Here is an 18,968-nt window from a genome sequence, read left to right as displayed (position 1 = left end):
TCAACATATGTGTTGTACCCAGTTTATATTTTAGCAATCTCGTATTTTTTCCTTTCATCACTAATGTACCTAAAGAAGGTTTCATCTCCCTTAATAGATTTAGCAATTTCCTTCTCTTTCTGCGCTTTGGCAGCACTGATCTGTTTAGCCTCCTTTGGTCTATTGTTATACTTCTCTGTCAGCTACAACGCCTGGTCCTCCTCCTCCTCAAAAAAAAAATAATAAAATAAAAAACCCCACACAACCCTCCACGCCTTTGGTCTCCATAAGGAAAGAGAAACACCACCGCTCCGGGCAGATCCATCCAGACAAATACTTCTCTAGAGACAAAGAGCCCCAGCTGCTGGCTAGTGCATATACAGAAGAGGATGAGCGGGAAAAAAAAAAAAAAAAAAAAAAAAAAAAAAAACCCTCAGGACAGCCGCACTCCAGAGAAAATTTCTTGTGCCTTTTATTTAAAACTTGGGATCACACAGTACAAACCACAGCAAAGCAATACAAGAAAATTGACGCGTTTCACACTATAAAAAGTGCTTAATCATAGCTCTGAGTAAGAAAACATTGCCATCCTTTCGGTCCCACAGCCAAACACTTTCAAGATCTTGCCATCTCAACCTCCGCAACATCTCCAAAACATGTCCCCTCCTAACCAATGACACCACAAAACTCCCAGGTCATATCCCATGTCCCCGACTAGTGCAACTCCCTGCTCATGGGATTACTTTTACACAGGCGATCCCCCCTTCAACCCATCATGAATGCTGCTGCCAGGCCCATCCCCCTTACTAACCGCTCAGTGTCTGCTACCCGTCAATCCCTCCACTGGCTTCCACTCGCCCAACAAATTAAAATTCTAAATTCTAATAACTTACAAAGCCATCCACAACTCAGCCCCCAGCTACATCACTGACCTAGTCTCAAAAACACCAACCTACTCATTCCCTTCATTCCTCCAAAGACATCCTGCTCTCTAGTTCCCTCGTTGCCTCCTCACATGCTCACCTCCAGGACTTTTCCAGAGCCTCCAACATCCTCTGGAACTCCCTACCCTAATCTGTCAGACTTATCTCCTACTTTGCTTGCTTTTAGACAATCCCTGAAAGCCCTTCTCTTCACAGAAGCCTATCCGGCCCCCACCTAACAACTGTACTTTTACTTTCTCCATCAGATCATCCCCCACAGCTATTACCTTTTCTATCACTTGACCTTCCCTCCTAGAGTGTAAACTCTAACAAGCAGGGCCCTCCGATTCCTCCTGTATTGAATTGTACTGTCTGCCCTCATGTTGTAAAGTGCTGCGCAAATTGATGGCGCTATATCAATCCTGTATAATAAAGATTTCTTCCCTCCCTTTTCTCCACTTTAGCAAAAGTTTGTCCTTTTGACATTTAAAACGATAGTACCATCATGTAATGACCGATAAATAATTCAGTGGACATAAGATTAATACATTTTTTTTTTTTTTTTTTACATATACCTAGTGTAAACAGTTCAGATGGGAAACATTAATCTTTCAATTTAGCGTTCATTTAGTGGGACATTTCCAAACTTGTCCTTTGTTTTTTTTCGGCTCAAAAACGATTAGCGATTTTGTGCCCATTAGCTGGCCGAAAAACGAATGACTGAATTCCGGCCAATTTTTCGTAGCGTATGGCCAGCATTAGACTGGGTTCACACTTGCAGTGCGCTGACAAGTTTTAACGTGCGTTAAGTTAAGGAAGCCCATACTAAACGCATCAATAAAAAAAAGTGCAAGAACAATTTGTCGAGGTCCTCAACTTCTAAGCCCATACACACCAATGGATTTTATCTTTTATGCATTATGTATTGTTGAGGTTTATCATTCACCCCTAGCACCGACTCCATAAAATAGGAAAATGAACAGTCGCTCAACATTTTAGGCTAGTTGCAACAAGTCACTGACTTGGGCTGCAAGGCAGTGGGGCCCAAAAACGTAAGCCTTTAAGAGAAACAAATAACCATCTATGTTTGCATCCTACTGTAAATAAGCAGAAAAAAACTTTCGATATCAGTCCACTTTTACAAAACTACTGGTTTCCAATGTGGGCATTTTTAAGGCAGGCAAAATGCAGTTTCAAAGCATCACAGTGGTCAAAAGAGGTCTGAGCACAACAACTCCACAGACCAGCAGCATCAGGTTTGAAAGTAAAGAAACTTAAAAAAAAAAAAAAAAAAAGACAAAAGACAGAGATTTAAAAATAGTTCACCGGGAGTAAAAGGGATTGGGGTTGATTTACTAAAAGGCAAGTAGACTGTGCACTCTGAAAGTGTAGTTGCTTCAGAGCCTAGTAAGTGAGCAGAAGCTTTGCTCACCCAATCATGTGCAAGCAAAAATACTGTTTTTCTATTTTCCTGGCACGTGATTGGGTATGCTTTACAAAGTGGAGCTTTACCTCATTTATTAAATTCTGGAGCAACTGCACTTGCAAAGTGCAGTTTACTCGGCTTAAGTGAATAAACCTACTAACCAGATCACTTCCTACAGAGATAATCTGCTACTCTTCCAACACTCCAAATTAAATGGCCGTGATCAGAAATGAATGAGTGGATTCTATGGGTGCCTTCATTTACACTGTACTGCAGCTGTAATTTGTAACCATCACGCCAGTAAAATCTGATTGATAGGATCCCTCTGCTTTGCTCCAGGCAGGTGTCATTTTTTAATTCTCTAGGACGGGTATGCTGGGGATGTTGTAGGTTTAGAGGGTTATCTAAAGATTTCTGGCGCAGCATGTATAAAAACCACAGACAAAATGTGAGCGCTACAGCATTAGTACTGCACAATTTGTTGTTTCCTTGAAATTTACTCATACTAATCAAATCATCCAACCACTTCCTTTCAAGCACTAAATAAGTTGCCCAAGAATTCAAGAGTTTTTACTTCGCACCAGTTTTGAAACAGAACCAAAACAGAACCTACATTTTGTAACATCATAGATCAAAAAATAAATATCTACAAAAAAACAAACAAAAACAAAACAAACAACTCTACTATGAGAGATAAATGACCCCACATTAAAAAGCAAACTTCTCTACACCGTGTCCCTGTAGTACAAGCAGTCCCTAGGGAGTCCTTATGCAATTACAAGTAATAGCTTATTTTGAGATTTGCATACAATAAGGCTTACCTGTAGGTACCGTAAACCTTGTGACCTTGCACAGTTTAGGAGATAGTCACTGTATCCGCATTTGTGTGGACGTCATCAGCACATACACACTGAAGAAACGGCACACTCGTGAGAGTGACGTTATCGCAGCTCTGGCCACAGCGCCAGAGCCCGCAAGCCCAGAAAGAACGCCGGGAGACATGTCGCCAGTCACAGCAGTGTGATGGGACTGCTGCGGGGGCTTTTATCTAAAGGCAAGTATTTCATAATAAGCTAGCATACGATGCATAATAGCTCATTATTTGTCTTTCAGGTCCCCCCCCCCCCCCCCCCCCCGAGTTTAGAACCACTTTAAACACCTGCAATAACTTTCCAGGTTATACCCATCATCTAGTAGCCCATGTGTATTAATTGCCCACTGACAAATGACAAGCCAAGCTCCCACTTCCTCCTCTGGCTCCAGAAGGAAGCTCACCCCCCCCCCCCCAATAATCCCTCCCTGCAATCTTCTGGGACATGTCACAGGTCCCAGAAGATTGCCCATCCATTCACAGCGTGCAGTGCGTGCCCGGATGTGAAGCCACAGCTGGGCGCAGACAGATGGCCGGTGCTGTAGAGAGGAGCAAGACTGTGCCTGCATCGCTGGGACCATGGGACAGGTGAGTGTCAGATTATTAAAAAGGCAGCAGCTACACTTTTTGTAGCCGCTTACTTTTAAATGGGTGGAACTCTGCTTTAAACAATGAGAGACAGAACAAAAATAAAAATAAGATGAAATCCAGAAAAACGCATTTAAAAAAAAAAAAAGTTATAAATTGATTTGCATTTTAATTAGCAAAATAAGTATTTGATCCTTTTGCAAAACATGACTTTGTACTTGGTGGCAAAACCCTTGTTGGCAGTCAGAGGTCATAAGTTTCTGTAGTTGGTCCACCAAGTTGGGACACATCTCGGGATTTTGTCCCACTTCTCTTTGCAGATCCTCTCCAAGTCAGTAAGGTTTCGAGACTGACATTTGGCAACCACCTTCAGCTTCCTCCATATATTTTCTATGGGATTTAGGTCTGGGAACTGGCTAGGCCACTCCAGAACCTGAATGCGCTTCTTCTTGAGCCACTCCTTTGTTGCCTTGGCCATGTGTTGTGTCGCTGTCATGCTGGAATACCCATCCACAACCCATTTTATTGCCCTGAGTGAAGGAGGTTCTCATCCAAGATAATTATAATTATTCAGGATTTATATAGCACCAGCAATTTACTCAGCGCTTTACAATATAAATGGTACATGGCCCCGCCCACTGTCCCTCTGATGCGTTGAAGTTGCTCTGTCCCCTTAGCAGAAAAACACCCCCAAAGCAAAAGGTTTCCACCTCCTTGATTGACGGTGGGGATGATGTTCTTGGGGTCATAGGCAGCATTCCGTCATCTCCAAACAAAGCGAGTTGATGCCAAAGAGCTCGATTTTTGTCTCAAACAACAACATTTTCACCCAGTTCTCCTCTGAATCATTCAAATGTTCATTATCAAACTTTAGACGGGTCTGTACATGTGCTTTCCTGAGCAGGGGGACCTGCAGGATTTCAGTCCTTCAAGGCATACTTTCTTACCAATGGTTTTCTTGGAGACCATGGTCTCAGATGCCTTGAGATCATTGACAAGATTCTCCCGATTCCTCATTGCTCTCATGATCATTGACACTCCACAAAAGGTGAGATCTTGCATGGAGCACCAGACTGAGAAAAATTTAGTTTAGTTTAATTTGTTTATTCCATTTGGTAATAATCACACCAACTGTTGTCACCTTCTCACCAAACTGAGATGATCTTGTAGCCCATTCCAACCTTGTGTAGGCCTACAATCTTGTCCCCGATATCCATGAACAGCTCTTTGGTCTTGGCCATGGTGGAGAGATTTTGAAATGTGACGATTCCTTCTATGGACAGGTGTCTTATACTGAGATTAGGAGCGCTCCTAATCTCAGCTTGTTACCTGTATAGAACATACCTGGAAGCCAGGAAACTTGCTAATTGATAAGGGATCAAATACTTATTTCACTCACTAAATTGCAAATCCATTTATAAAACTTTTTTAAAATAGATTTTTCTGGATATTTTTGTTATTCTGGTCACTCAATGCTAAAATAAACCTACCAAAAAAAGTGCGCTCCGCACACTGCCGACCAAATCTAGGCTAAAATTAGCGCAGGAGGAACGGGAGACATCCCAAGACGAGCAGCAGGTCACCAGACTGCCTGGGGGGACCTCCCCCTAAAACACATAGAATAACCGTCAGGGACCGGCTTGGCCCTCACTCCCTGAGCCAACATTTTCACGCAAGATGGTGCCGGGTAAGCCAGACACACATGGCCAAGCACAGCAGACAGCCCGCTCATCACAGGCTGCAGATATTTCTCCCAGGGCAGACATACGAGACTCCTTTTCCTCTCACTCCTCAGAGGCTCAGGATGGGGACTCTTGGAGTGAGACTATCTCCCTGCCTTCGTTCCCCAAAACAGGAGCTATCAGAGCATCCAGGCTCCTCCATGGACCAAAACGTGGCAGAGCTAGCTAACTCAATCTTCAGCCAATTTAGTCCTGCTCATGGGGAATCCTCACCCCAACCTGTTCCCTATGCAGGAGACTCATAACATCATAACTATTGACATTAAGCAGGATATACATTTGGTCTCAGATTAAACACTACTGAAACCAAAAAGTGGAAGGAACAGTAGCCAGAGTCAAATCAAAAATGTCAGTCGCTGCAGAGCTCCAGGAACAATTAGATGAGGCCCACTCAAAAATAGACCTGGAAAATAGGTCTCACTGATAGAACGTACGGGTCTGAGGTGTACCAGAAACCCACACAGACCTGGAAGGAGCTATGCACGCTCACGTGAAAGAACTGATCCCAGACATCTCACCTCATCAGTTGGAGATGGATAGGGTTCATAGGGCCCTGACTGCCCCCAGGTCAGATGGACTTCGGCGAGCTACAATAATGAAGCCACACTACAAGATTAAAGAGAAATTAATGACGGCCTCAAGGAAACGCCAGGATTTGACACTATTTGGGACTCCCATTCAGCTGTTTGCAGATCTTGCCCCTTCCACAGTGCAAAAACGCTGAAATATGAAACCTCTTACAGCAGATACTGAACCGCCAGATAAAAATATGACTGCAGTCTTTCCCATTTTGGCTATTCTTTACTGATCAGCGCAAATCCCACCATGAGGAGGTAGATTTGCTATTGCAGCCGGGTATCATTTCCAGAGATCGGCCAGCCCCATCTTCATCTGACATCTTGATGTCTCGTCGCCGGTCACCACCCTCCCCAACTTATATGCAATACTCAAACCACTTACAGCAACCTCAGGTCTTAAAATAAATCAAGACAAGTCACAGGCCATGGACATCTCTCAAAGGAAAATACGCTTAAACAATTTTATAATTTCATATGGCACAGAGGCCCTCCCATATTTGGGCATTAATCTCATTCCGACATTATCCGACTTTATACGCCAAAAGTTGCCCTGCACTATACCAACGGTTAACACCTGATTTAGCCAGATGGCTGCTTCACCCACTGTCGTGGTTTGGCAACTGCATTCTGTAAAGATCAATGCTCTTCCAGAAATATTGTACTTATTTTGTACGCTACCAGTAGCGATTGTCCAATCGAAACTTGGCATTTCAGAATAAAAAACTTGTATCTTATCTGGGGGGGGGGATAAGAGGCTTAGGGTGAACAAGGGTACATTATTCACCCCTAAGAGGAAAGGTGGGTTGAGGGACCCTGGATTTGCAATAATATGCAGCACAGTTGCTCCAATTAGCCAGGTTTCACTCTACGCAGTCCCACCCTATATGGATGCAGGTGAAGGGCGATATATCCTATGGTTATCACCTATGGTTATCACCTAAGGAATGCACCCCCCCCCCCCCAATTCTATGCCCTGCACTCTCCTCGAATATTTGGGATTGGTTAACAAAATCTGATGGTATTAAATCCCAGCATACCCCACAGTGCCATCCATACGCTGCACATAGAGGACTGCTTTGCCGTTTGTAATTTGTGGTTGGACTACAGCTTCCAGTTTTCCTTATGGGCTTATTTCCTGGGAATGGGACAAGGCAACCCTGGGTGCAAGTCATATACATGCTAATTCAGCTTGACACACACATGAAGGTGGACTTGAAACATCCAGATAGCCATTTTTTGTTCCAATTAATGTTCCACATAGAAACAAAAACCCCCCTTGCCATAGAATCCTTCTAACTGATCTGGAAGTAAATTTGCAGGATATCCTGTACTTGGTTGACATCTCAATAGTATTTGAAGTACTCTTCAGACATACTTATATTTTTCTAAATGGCAGGTATTTTGATCCTCGAACTTACGCCTCACTAGATTGCTATATCATCAAGTTTGTTCACCCCTGATGAAGGTTCTGAATTATCAGCAACTGGAAACACGTCGGGTGTGGGCGATATAGGACAAGCATTGTTTTAATCATATTTTGTTCTGTATACATGTTTGTTTATTTATTAATATACCAGGAGGACATTGTTTAGCCCATTTGCACTTCCTGGTAATATTATGTACATTGTGTAATTTATGAATAAAAATTGTATATTATTGTGTCCATTTGTGTCCGGAGTTGATGGTCATTTAAAATCCCACCCACTCAGGGGGAAGCTTTTTTTTGATAAGCATACCCCACTTGAACCTATTCTTGGAAATATAGTTATTTCACCCCAGGCCTCACCCCCAGAACATTTGATTGGCGGACCAACAAAGGACTCCTACGTATAGCTGACCTATGCGATCATAAAGGGAATATTAACAAGAAAAATCTTTATGGAGAAATATCAAATGCCAGTCTCGGAAATACTTCAGATACACACAGATAATGCACTTTTTAAAGCACTAGATCACGAAATTCTGATATTCTGACAACCATGTCCCTGATGGAATACCTGTGTCAGAATTTCGACAAAATCGGAGGACATATTTCAGAAATGTATACTACCATCTTGGCCGATTTCTTTATTAAACAGGGCTACATGGAAAAATGGGAGGTGGACCTCCAGGAGACTATTGAATTAGATGAATGGCATATTATAGCCTAAGGGGCCTCAAGGTCGCTTCTAAATGCTTCAATAATAAAAGCCAATTATAAAGTGCTTCTGAGAAGGTACATGGTTCCAGCAGAATCCCTTTTGTTTTTCCGCGGATGCAGAAAGGAAGGAACCATGTGTCGTGGTAGTGCCCTAAGGTAAGGCGCTATTGGATTAGGGTGTATAATTTCATCGACACCCTCACTCAAGTGAACCTCGTTAAATCCCAGAGACAGGCATTGCTGGGCAGTAAGGTGGAGATAGCGTTGAAATCCCAGAGACGTCTCATCACATTTATATCAGCAAAAATTATTATTGCAAAATCCTGAAAAACGGCTGCCTTGCCAGTCACACAACTAAAAGCACAAACATTCATGGATTACACTTAATGAGCGAATGACATCGATTTTACAAGATAAAATGCACATGTTTGATAAAGTCTGGGACCCAGGGGTCAAATATTTAGACGGGAGATCCCCATCTATACCCGATTAGAGCTGTTGATGGTAGAAATTGGAGCACGGGGTCCTTTCCTACTTTCCTTTCTCTCCTCCTTCCCACTTTTTTTTTTTTTTCTCTTGGTCTTTGCTGTAGTTTTAGGAGGGTAGCCTGGCCTAATTCTTATAACCCCTGAACAGAGACTACTTCTTCGGAATGAAATCTGACCTTGGGGAGCCAATGGATGTGGTATCCTCAATATGCAGATGTTCACCCCCTTTGGTTAATACATACAGTGGACAATAAGTGCATCTACAACATACAAAGTCACAAGCGGAAGGTCACTTGCAATGTATTATATTTAGGTCACATCTGAAGTTCTAAACGAGAATTGCGGATACCTCATACGGATGAGCTAGTAAAATTTTTAGTCTACGAAGAAAAAATTCCCCCTAAATGGGTGGGATTTTAAATGACCACCAACACCAGACAAAGGTTCACAGTGTATACAAAATTTTATTAATAATTACAAAAAATACATAGTACCACCAGAGGGGCATCCAAACTAGAGCATGTCCCAATGACGTATTGACAGATGGACAATTACATAAACGAAAAATCAAAAACAAAAAACAAAACATTTTTTAAATGATTAAAAAAACGCTTCTAATATCACCCACATGTATTTTAATCATTTAAAAAAAAATTTTTGGATTTGTTTCGTTTATGTAATTGTCCATCTGTCAATACGCCATTGGGACATGCTCTAGTTTATCTGCCCCTCTGGTGGTACTATGTATTTTTTGTAATTATTAATAAAATTTTGTATACATTGTGAACCTTTGTCTGGTGTTGGTGGTCATTTAAAATCCCACCCATTTAGGGGGAATTTTTCTTCGTAGAGTCTAATAGGGATGGGACTGCCTCACCAAAATTTGACCCATTGGTAGTTCCTTTCTTTGTTTACAGTATAATTTTTAGAGACAGTAAAGATCTATACTTAAAAGAACGGACACTGTAGGTGTAGCTACATGTTTGCACATTTGGATATCCATATAGATTTTATACTCTACTTGTTCCTAATAAAGTTTGTATTCTCTTTTGTGAAAACCTCAATAAAAATATTGAAAACAGAAAATAAACCTACCATTAAAATTATAGACTGATCATTTGTCAGTGGGCAAATCTGCATGGGAGCAAATACTCTTTTCCCTCACTGTAACTATGTTTTCTCTTCAACTCCATGCATATCTATAAATCACAAACCCTCTAGCAAATATTTAAATGAAAAGCTTGCAACAAAGGCCTATTATGTGACTAAACTGTACACACCATTTGTGTAACGCAGAGAGCAAAAACGTAAACTTGCCGATTCAAGATTTGCAATACAGCTTAAAGCAGCCAGTGGAGGGTGAAAGCGACTCCACAGCTTAATATAGTTGAGTGTTTTTCAGCTCTGGTCTTCACTAGCACTATAAATCACACATGCAGAATTCTGCTGCCTAACCATGTAATAGACTTATGAACCAAATGTTGAATGAAGGATGTTTTTCTGCACACACTCAGCTTCCTCTTGATAACCACACAAGAAAGTTTTTGCTTAGAGTGCCCAAAGACAGGAAAGATGGTCTTCAGGCCCTGTTCAGAGCTCATGGTTTGGGATCATCAGCAGAATCGTTGCAATTCTGCCCACAAATTCCAAAGCGCATTACAATAGTGGCAAAACGAACCATGTGCATTTATTTTTAATGGCACCTAATCACATTGTGATTTTGCACAATTGCGGGGCAATCGCAAACTGCATTACACGAAGCTTGTAGCCCAAAAGAAGCTCCTGCACCTTTTTTGGGTGACAAGCTTCACGCAATGCAATTACACGGCAACCGCACCATATTTAGGTACCATTAAAAATGAACATGTGGTGCATTTTCCCACTAGACGGGGCCTCAGCGATATAAGATGAGAGTTCAGCGGGTTATCCAAATTGCATTCTTTCCAATTCCATCGGCACATTTTACCCATTACGATGTCAGCAATAATCAACAAATCACACAAAGGCCATTACCAAAATATGCCCAATTACCTCAGGCAATGCATATAATGTAAAATAGATACTTAATCACTTGCAAAAATCCGTATTTGGCTGAACTCTATGGCACAGTATCAAAGTAAAGCCATACCCTACAAGCCAACAAAAATTCTACTTGTCAAATTCTTCAATAACTTTTTATATAGCGGTGGCATGTTTTAGTTCCCAATCAGGTTTTGTCTTCTTTAAAGCAGAACTAAACCAATCAATTTAACAGTTTCAAAACCAGTTACATTCCTGGCATGCCAGGAACAACAACTGTCATTTTTGCTTGCGCTTGCAAACAAAACGGACAAACCAATAAATGGCCGTTGTCATAGCTGATCACGTGCCGCAACATGTCAGTTACAAATGAAACAGGAGGTAAAAAGGATAGGAAGGTTTTGTTCCACCTAAAAAATGAGTCCCGTGATTATGGAGGAGTACAGGGTGTGTTTAAATCCTAGTCCCAACCCACCAGGAAAACGGTCACTGTACTGGGCCAATCACCTGTGTCGAGGCATTTTCTGTCCTGCAGCCACATGTATACACACCCATTGGCTGCAGATGATTGGTCCAGTATAGGTGAGAGAGTTTCCTGGAGGGCCTGCTCACATGGGTTTGTACTAGGATCCTACACTGCTCTTCCCCCAGACCAACAGTGCTGCTGTCCAAAGATGCTCCCTGTGCTCATTCATCCAAAGTAGGGGCACTGTAATACAGGAGAGGTGTTACTAATAACCAGGTGAAAACTGAAGGGAAAAAAATCTAAGGATAAGCTGCAATATAAAACATTTTTGGTTTTGGGTTTAATTCCACTTGAAATGGCGTTCTCTGCTTGTGGTGCTCAGATACAGCAGCATTCCACTTTAATTAAGAATTCCTAATCTGAATGCTTGGTATATATGTCAGGAACAGGGATTACACAAGCAGTCAACTAGCAGTATAACCCAGGGCTAGACAAACCCCAGGCGCCAGGTCGCCAATGCGACCAGAAATCGCGACCTGGCGCCTAAGCTGCCACCAGCCCACTCACTATAGATGCCCCAGACATGCAGCAGCATTAACACTGACTGCCGTCGTCCTCCCTCCTCCACACTCAGCAGCGCCGCGCTGAGTGTGTGAAACTGACAAGCAATGGAGAGAGGAGGATCTGTCAGCCTGATGTCGGGGTGGGCAGGACCCGGCCGGGGTAGGGGGCGGGACCCAGCAGCTATCAAACACCATCCAATGGGATCTGGGCGGTCCGCTACGTGTATGTGGCCCGCCCCTTTTCTTAAGCAGCCCAATCGTTGACTGATGTTTGATAGCTGCCGAGTCCCGCCCACCCTGGCCCGGGCCCCACCCAACCCGTCCGAGTCCCGCCCACCCCGACATCAGGCTGAAATCTGACATATCCGCCTCTGTTTGTCAGTTTCACACCCCGGCAGGGTCCCGCCCATTCCGACATTAAGCTCAATTCTGACAGCTCCTCTGTTACATTTCAGTAACAGAGTGCTCCGTGTGAAACCTGACAGTGCCAACCAGTGCCACTGCCAATCAGTGCCACCTGCCACCAATCAGTGACACCTGCTAGTGCCAACCAGTGCCACCTCCAATCAATACCACCTGCAACCACCAACCAGTGCCACCTGCCACCGCCAACCAGCGCCACCTGCCAGTGCCACCGGCAATCAGTGCCACCTACTAGTGCCAACCAGTGCCACTGCCAATAAATACCACCTGCCATCACCAACCAGTGCCACCTGCTACCAACCAGTGCCACTTACCAGTGCCAACCAATGGCACCTGCCAGTGCCACCACCAATCAGTGCCATCTGCCAGCGGCAACCAGTGCCATCTGCCAGCGCCAGTGCCACCACAAATCAGTGCCACCTGCTAGTGCCAACCAGTGCCACCGCCAATCAATACCACCTGCAACCACCACCCAGTGCCACCTGCCACCGCCAGTGGCACCTGCCAGTGCCACCTGCCAATGCGTGCCACCTGCCACTTCCAAACCAGGGCCACCTGCCACTTCCAAACCAGGGCCACCTGCCACTTCCAAACCAGGGCCACCTGCCACTTCCAAACCAGGGCCACCTGCCACTTCCAAACCAGGGCCACCTGTCAGTGCCATCTGGCAGTTCCATGTGCCTTCCAGTGGCAACCAGTGCCACCTGCCAGTGCCAGTCAGTTCCATCTGTTGCCAGCCTTACTCTTTCTGGTCAGCCCATACCCCTGATGTAACAGCGTTTCAATGGAGTTATTGACTGGGTGCTCCATCGTGAGTTAGGGATAGGGGGTAAAAATGAGTGGCCTTACCCCGGGAGCTGAAAAAAAAAATGGCTCCTAACTCTTTTAACTGGCTCCTAAATTCAAAGCAAATTTGTCAACCCCTGGTATAACCTACCTAGTTTTGATAGGTACCAGCTCCACTTCTGGCTCAGATTTCCACAGCGAGTTAGAAATTCGCCCCACTCCAGCAGTCTTCTGCGACACGTTACAGTTCCCAAAAGACTACAGATCCTTTCACAAAGCACAGTGCAACTTGCGCAGTAGGAAACAGGCTGTGAAGCTAGAAAGCTTCACACCACGTTTCCCTTACTAGAGAGATGCCGGTGTCTACACCCAGGTGTTTGAAGAATCAGCTTGGGTGGGGACATTGCTGGATCCCAGGACAGGAAAGTGTCCCTATATTAAAAGCCACAGGTCCCAGAAGACTATGGGACTAATCGCAAGGTGCAGCACGACTCCCACATAGGCAGAAGGAAGCATAGTTGCAAGGCTTTACTTACGGTTTCCCTTACGACAGATGCTGGCTCCTGCACCTAAAGCAGATTGAAGAATCTGCTTGCGTGGGAACATTGCAGGACCCCTGAACATGCAATTGTCCTTATATTAAAAGTCAGCAGCTACAATATTAGTAGCTGCTGACTTAGTTTTTTTCAGAAGGAGCCTGGAGCTCCTCTTTAAAAAGGAAAGGTCAGCAATTGTAGCCTTATTTCTCAGTCCAAGTTTATGTAGAATATTAGGCTCCACCTGTGCTACAGAACAGAGGTTCTGGGTACACAGCTGCCAAAAGAAGAATAAAATTTGCATGGGTCCAACAACTATACCACAATATGGAATAAACCCTTTTCGATTTAGGTTTTACTGTACTTCACACTGATTTAGTAGGCCTTTTTGGTTCCTTTTAGTCTCCCCACCAAAACCTGTCTAGCTACATTTTTGTAAAATAAATACCTTAGGGACATTAGCATGGATGCACAAAAACAAATTTTCCCAATTTTAAAAGACAAACAAACACACAAACACACACAAACACACACACACACACACACACAAACACACACAAACACACACACAAACACACACAAACACACAAACACACACACAAACACACTTGACAGGGGCTAGGATCCCTCCCCTATGGCTTGTTTACACTTGCGACTGAGGGTGGTAAAACCCTGCGTTGAGACATTTTTAACCACCCTTAAACTACTACCCAGCAGTTGGGGCTGTATACATACCGTGGCTGTGATGCTTTGCTTCATGCCTGTGCCAGGAATTGTACTCCCATCATGTTCATTGGGCAGTACTGAATGGGTTTGCACAGCAACAGTCCTGCAACTGCACACAGCATACATGGCGATATGGCAGGGGTTGACAAATTTGCTTTGAATTTAGGAGCCAGTTAAAAAAAGTTAGGAGCCAGGTTTTTTTTTCTCTTAAAGTGGTATGGATTGTCATCTCCCGGGGTAAGGTCACTCATTTTCATCCCCTATCCCTAACTCACAATGGAGCACCCAGTCAATAACTCCAATGAAACGCTGTTACATCAGGGTTATGGGCTGACCAGAAAGAGTAAGGCTGGCAACAGGTGGCACGTGGAACTGCCAGATGGCACTGGCAGGTGACACTGGTTGGCATTGGCAGGTGACACTGGTTGGAACCTGCAGGTGACACTACTGACACTGGCAGGTGGCACCGATTGGCGGTGGCAGGTTTCACACGGAGCACTCTGTTACTGAAATGTAACAGAGGAGCTGTCAGAATTGAGCTTAATGTCGGAATGGGTGGGACCCAGCCAGGGTGTGAAACTGACAAGTAACAGAGAGGCTGATCTGTCAGATTTGAGCCTGGTGTCGGGGTGGGCGCGGCCCGGCCGGTGGGCGGGACTCAGCAGCTATCAAACACCAGCCAACTATTGGACTGCTTAAGAAAAGGGGCAGGGCCACATAAACGTAGCAGCCCGCCCAGATACCATTGGCTGGTGTTTGAAAGCTGATGGGTCCCGCCCACCCCGAAATCTGACAGATCCTCCTCTCTCCGTTGGTTGTCAGTTTCACCTACTTAGCATGGCGCCGCTGAGTGTGGAGGAGGGAGGAGGACGGCAGTCAGTGTTAATGCTGCTGCAGGTCTGGGACATCAATAGTGAGTGGGCTGGTGGCAGCTTAGGCGCCAGGTTGCGATTTCTGGTCGCATTGGCGACCTGGCGCCTGGGCTTTGTCGAGCCCTGTGATATGGTAATCAGGGGGTTAAAATAGACACCTCACTAGCTGTCATATTTTCTGAAAAGTGACCTGAACGTTGATCACTCTTTAGAGAGCAAAGCAGGTGTAAACAAGCCCTTACTATAGCCAAAATGGAAAAAAGTTGTGCCTTTAGTTTTACTTTAAAGATAAATTACAGGCAGCAAAATTTAAAATATATTCCTCTATAGCCACTTTGTGTGCAACAATTTCCTTTGAAACCCCAGATATTTCTTTGTAAAAAGTAGCAGTGAAATCATGACTGTGCTGCATATATCCTGTGCATACAGTAGAGTTGGGACAGGGACCTGGCAAGTCCTACCACAGGGGGCGGGCACAAAAAGTATCAGTGGCAAACCAATGAGCGGAAATCCCTGCACATAGGCCAGATGCAGTAGTCATTGCATGCCGGGTAACGGTACACATCTGCATTAATACACAAATGACACCAAAAATCAGCATAAAAATGCGCACAGCATTTTTTTGTATATTTAGAAATTCAGCTTTAAAAATCTGCACCCAAACATTAAAAACTGGTCCTCTGCAGCAGGTGGACATATCCTGCATACAAAGAACCATTCTCGAGCTAACAATGCCCAGGGAGCCATACCGCTGGCGTAAGGACGTCATTAATATGGGATGGGGGCGGTGGGGGGGGCTAAATTAGATGTGGCAGACAATTTTGCTGCAAATTCAGGAACAAGGGCAAGCCTGGTAGAGAAGATAAAAGGCTACACAGTAGCACTGGCAGAATCAGGAAACTACCAAGCACACGAGAAATAAAAAACATAAAAATAATATTAATAATTACAATTTTCCATCCCGACGAGCTCAGGCGCAGAAGCGAATGCATACATGAGTAGCGCTGCATATGAAAACGGTGTTCAAACCACATGTGAGATATTGGTGCGATTGTTCGAGCGAGAGCAATAATTCTAGCCCTAGACCTTCTCTAACTCAAAACATGCAACTGGTAGATTTTTTTTTTTTAAACGTCACCTATGGAGATTAAGGGTAAAAGTTTGACGCCATTCCACGAGCGGGCGCAATTTTATGCGCAACGTGCATGTTGGGTATCAATTTACTCAGCGTAAATTTAGCTTTCACAATATAAAAAAAATTGGGCTAACTTTACTGTTGTCTTATTTTTTTTTTTTTTTATTATTCAAAAAAGTCAATCCCCCCCCAAAAAAAAGGGCACTTGTAAGACCGCTGCGCAACTACGGTTTGACAAAGTATTGCAATGACCGCCATTTTATTCTCCATGGCGTTAGAATCCCCAAACATTATACATTTTTTCTAAGTAATCGGTCCTTAAAGCAACCTTCTTATAAAAAGGCTAGTGTTACAGAATAGCGTTTTTTTTTATTTTTATTTTTTTTAAGTCCTGCACCACTAACATTAGCCATGTGTTCAGAACTACAGTAAATTACTTAATATGACCATATATATATATATATATATATATATATATATTCCCCCCAAAAAAAAAACCCCACACACATGCGACACCCAAAGAGCTTTCTTGTGATCATCATAAAACAAATCTATGACCGTCAGTCATTTTCACCACTGTCACAGAAGGCAAACAGGTTTCGACATACAAATGTCATTGGCATACGGCCTAGAATTTCATTTCAAGATATGCATCCCTGTGTGAGGTGCTCCATTTCCCTACATGGACATCTCTCCACAAATTCTATGGCAAAGTCCATACAATACTAAGCATAAAAGGTATTAGCAATACACTCCACATACATCAGCAACTTAACGTGAGTGTGGCAGACATTAAATAAATCGTAGCAACGTCTGCTCTTAAAAGCAATCTGACATTTATAGACATATTAAAGCTTCAGGCATGCAGAATGCTTAGCTTCAAGCAATAAATTTACCAAATTCAAAGTGTACATAGGGATCAGAGCACCAAAACAGTCAGTTCTAAATAGAAGCATTGAAGATGAAGTAATATACAGGAAAACATGCAATTCAGCTAACAAAAAAAAAAAGTTTTCAAAAAACAAACTGCAGCGTAATTATGCCATTTGGTTTGTTACTTGAGAAGCTCTTACTAACAAGCCCCCTTTTAGGTGCAATTCCTCCCTTTACCAAAGTGAAACCTCACCTGCAACTTCAACAATGTCCCCAGGAACAAGATCTCTGGCTTTAATCCTCTGGACACTTTTTCGGTCCTGTCGATACACTTTACCCATTTCAGGCTCATACTCCTTGAGTGCTTCAATTGCATTTTCAGCATTTCTTTCCTGAAAGAAGATATTTTTACATGAAATCCAACGGTGGGCATCTTACTATTATGTTAAAGAGAACATGCTCTGCCCAAAGTGTATAAACCAGTCGGGGGTCAACTAAGATTAAGGGGATATTCAAGGGAGGCCATAAACATCACATCATTTTCAGTGCATGTATGTGGGGGTGGGGGGTGGGGGGGGGGAATTTTGTACATTTGCCACCTGACAAAGAAATGATCAGTCTATAAAATTTTAATGGTAGGTTTATTTTAGCAGTGAGAGACAAAAAATAAAAATAAATAAAATCCAGAAAACCGCATTTCAAAGTTTAGAGCAAAATAAGAATTTGACCCCTTTGCAAAACAAGACTTGGTGTCGAAACCCTTGTTGGCAATCACAGACGTCAGAGGTTTCTTGTGATTGGCCACTAGTCCTGCACACATCTCAGGAGGGATTTTGTCCCACTCTTTGCAGATCCTCTCCAATTCATTAAGGTTTCAATGCTCCTAATCTCAGCTTGTTACCTGTATAGAAAACACCTGGGAGCCAGAAACCTTGCTGATTGATAGAGGGATCAAATACTTATTTCACTCAATAAAATGCAAATCGATTTATAACTTTTGAAATGAGTTTTTCTGGATTTTGTTATTCTGTCTCACTGTTAAAATAAACCTACCATTAAAATTATAGACTGATCATTTCTATGTCAGTGGCCAAACATACAAAATCAGCAAGGGATCAAATACTTGTTAACCCCCCCCCCCCCCCCATTGTATTACTACAAAGATTGGACATGCAGAACGTTCCCAGTTTTCAACACTGCTGAAAATGTATGCAAATAGACCGAGCATATTTTACACAAGACCATTCTAAAGATGAAACAAATCTCTCTATATAAAAAGTTTTGGATGTATATCTGCTGTCTTCATCTGTATATATCTTTTAGAAAGTGCTCTTTGTGTTAAAGTTTCTCTTCTTGGTTAGCACTGGGAGTGGATTATTGGCATACAGAAAAGAAAGCCGATTGGAGGAAAGGAACACACTCACTCTCCTCATAGGCAAAAGGAAGAAGGCATTGTGCAGAGGTCTGCTCTTAGATGGCAAGCCAACTGCTAATTTATAGCAACCTCCCCCTTACACACTCCTTTGTGCCTTGGGAGGTTCCAAAGTCTTTTTTTTTTTTTTTTAAATAAACAGGTTCATACTCCTCTTCTCTGTGCAATGGAATTTCACAGAGCAGCTCAGAATATCCTCTTCTTGGGTCCCTTGCCAGTGTTTCTTGATCCTCTTAAGTGCCCCATCCTAATTCTTGCAATTCTACTACCTAAATATTTTTTACCTTAATGCAGGGAATGCATTTAGGTAAAAAAAGGTTCAGGCTTCAGAACGAAGATGAAGACCTTCGTTCTGCACTCCTGTGACGCATATTCAGTTCACAGCGGGCGTTTCCCAGGCAG

At 43.2% G+C, this 18,968-nt stretch overlaps 1 protein-coding gene across 3 annotated transcripts in view; it reads right to left on the bottom strand.

Annotated features, from left to right (window-relative positions):
• Positions 1-18,968, bottom strand: part of ATP2A2 (ATPase sarcoplasmic/endoplasmic reticulum Ca2+ transporting 2) — a 76,470-nt gene that overhangs the window by 46,504 nt on the left and 10,998 nt on the right. For all 3 annotated transcript variants that reach the window (XR_013263880.1, XM_077461992.1, XM_077461991.1), the window contains exon 5: positions 17,388-17,526. Coding sequence is in view for 2 of the 3 variants with exons in the window: in XM_077461992.1 (XP_077318118.1) it covers positions 17,388-17,526 (139 nt within the window). In the remaining variant the exon portion in view is untranslated. The remainder of the gene's footprint in view (positions 1-17,387; positions 17,527-18,968) is intronic.

Source organism: Lithobates pipiens, unplaced genomic scaffold (genome assembly GCF_037356315.1).
Source record: "Lithobates pipiens isolate NorthernLeopardFrog02 unplaced genomic scaffold, aLitPip1_a1.2 Scaffold_3, whole genome shotgun sequence".
Taxonomy (NCBI): domain Eukaryota; kingdom Metazoa; phylum Chordata; class Amphibia; order Anura; family Ranidae; genus Lithobates; species Lithobates pipiens.
This window is presented reverse-complemented; position numbering and strand designations above follow the sequence as displayed.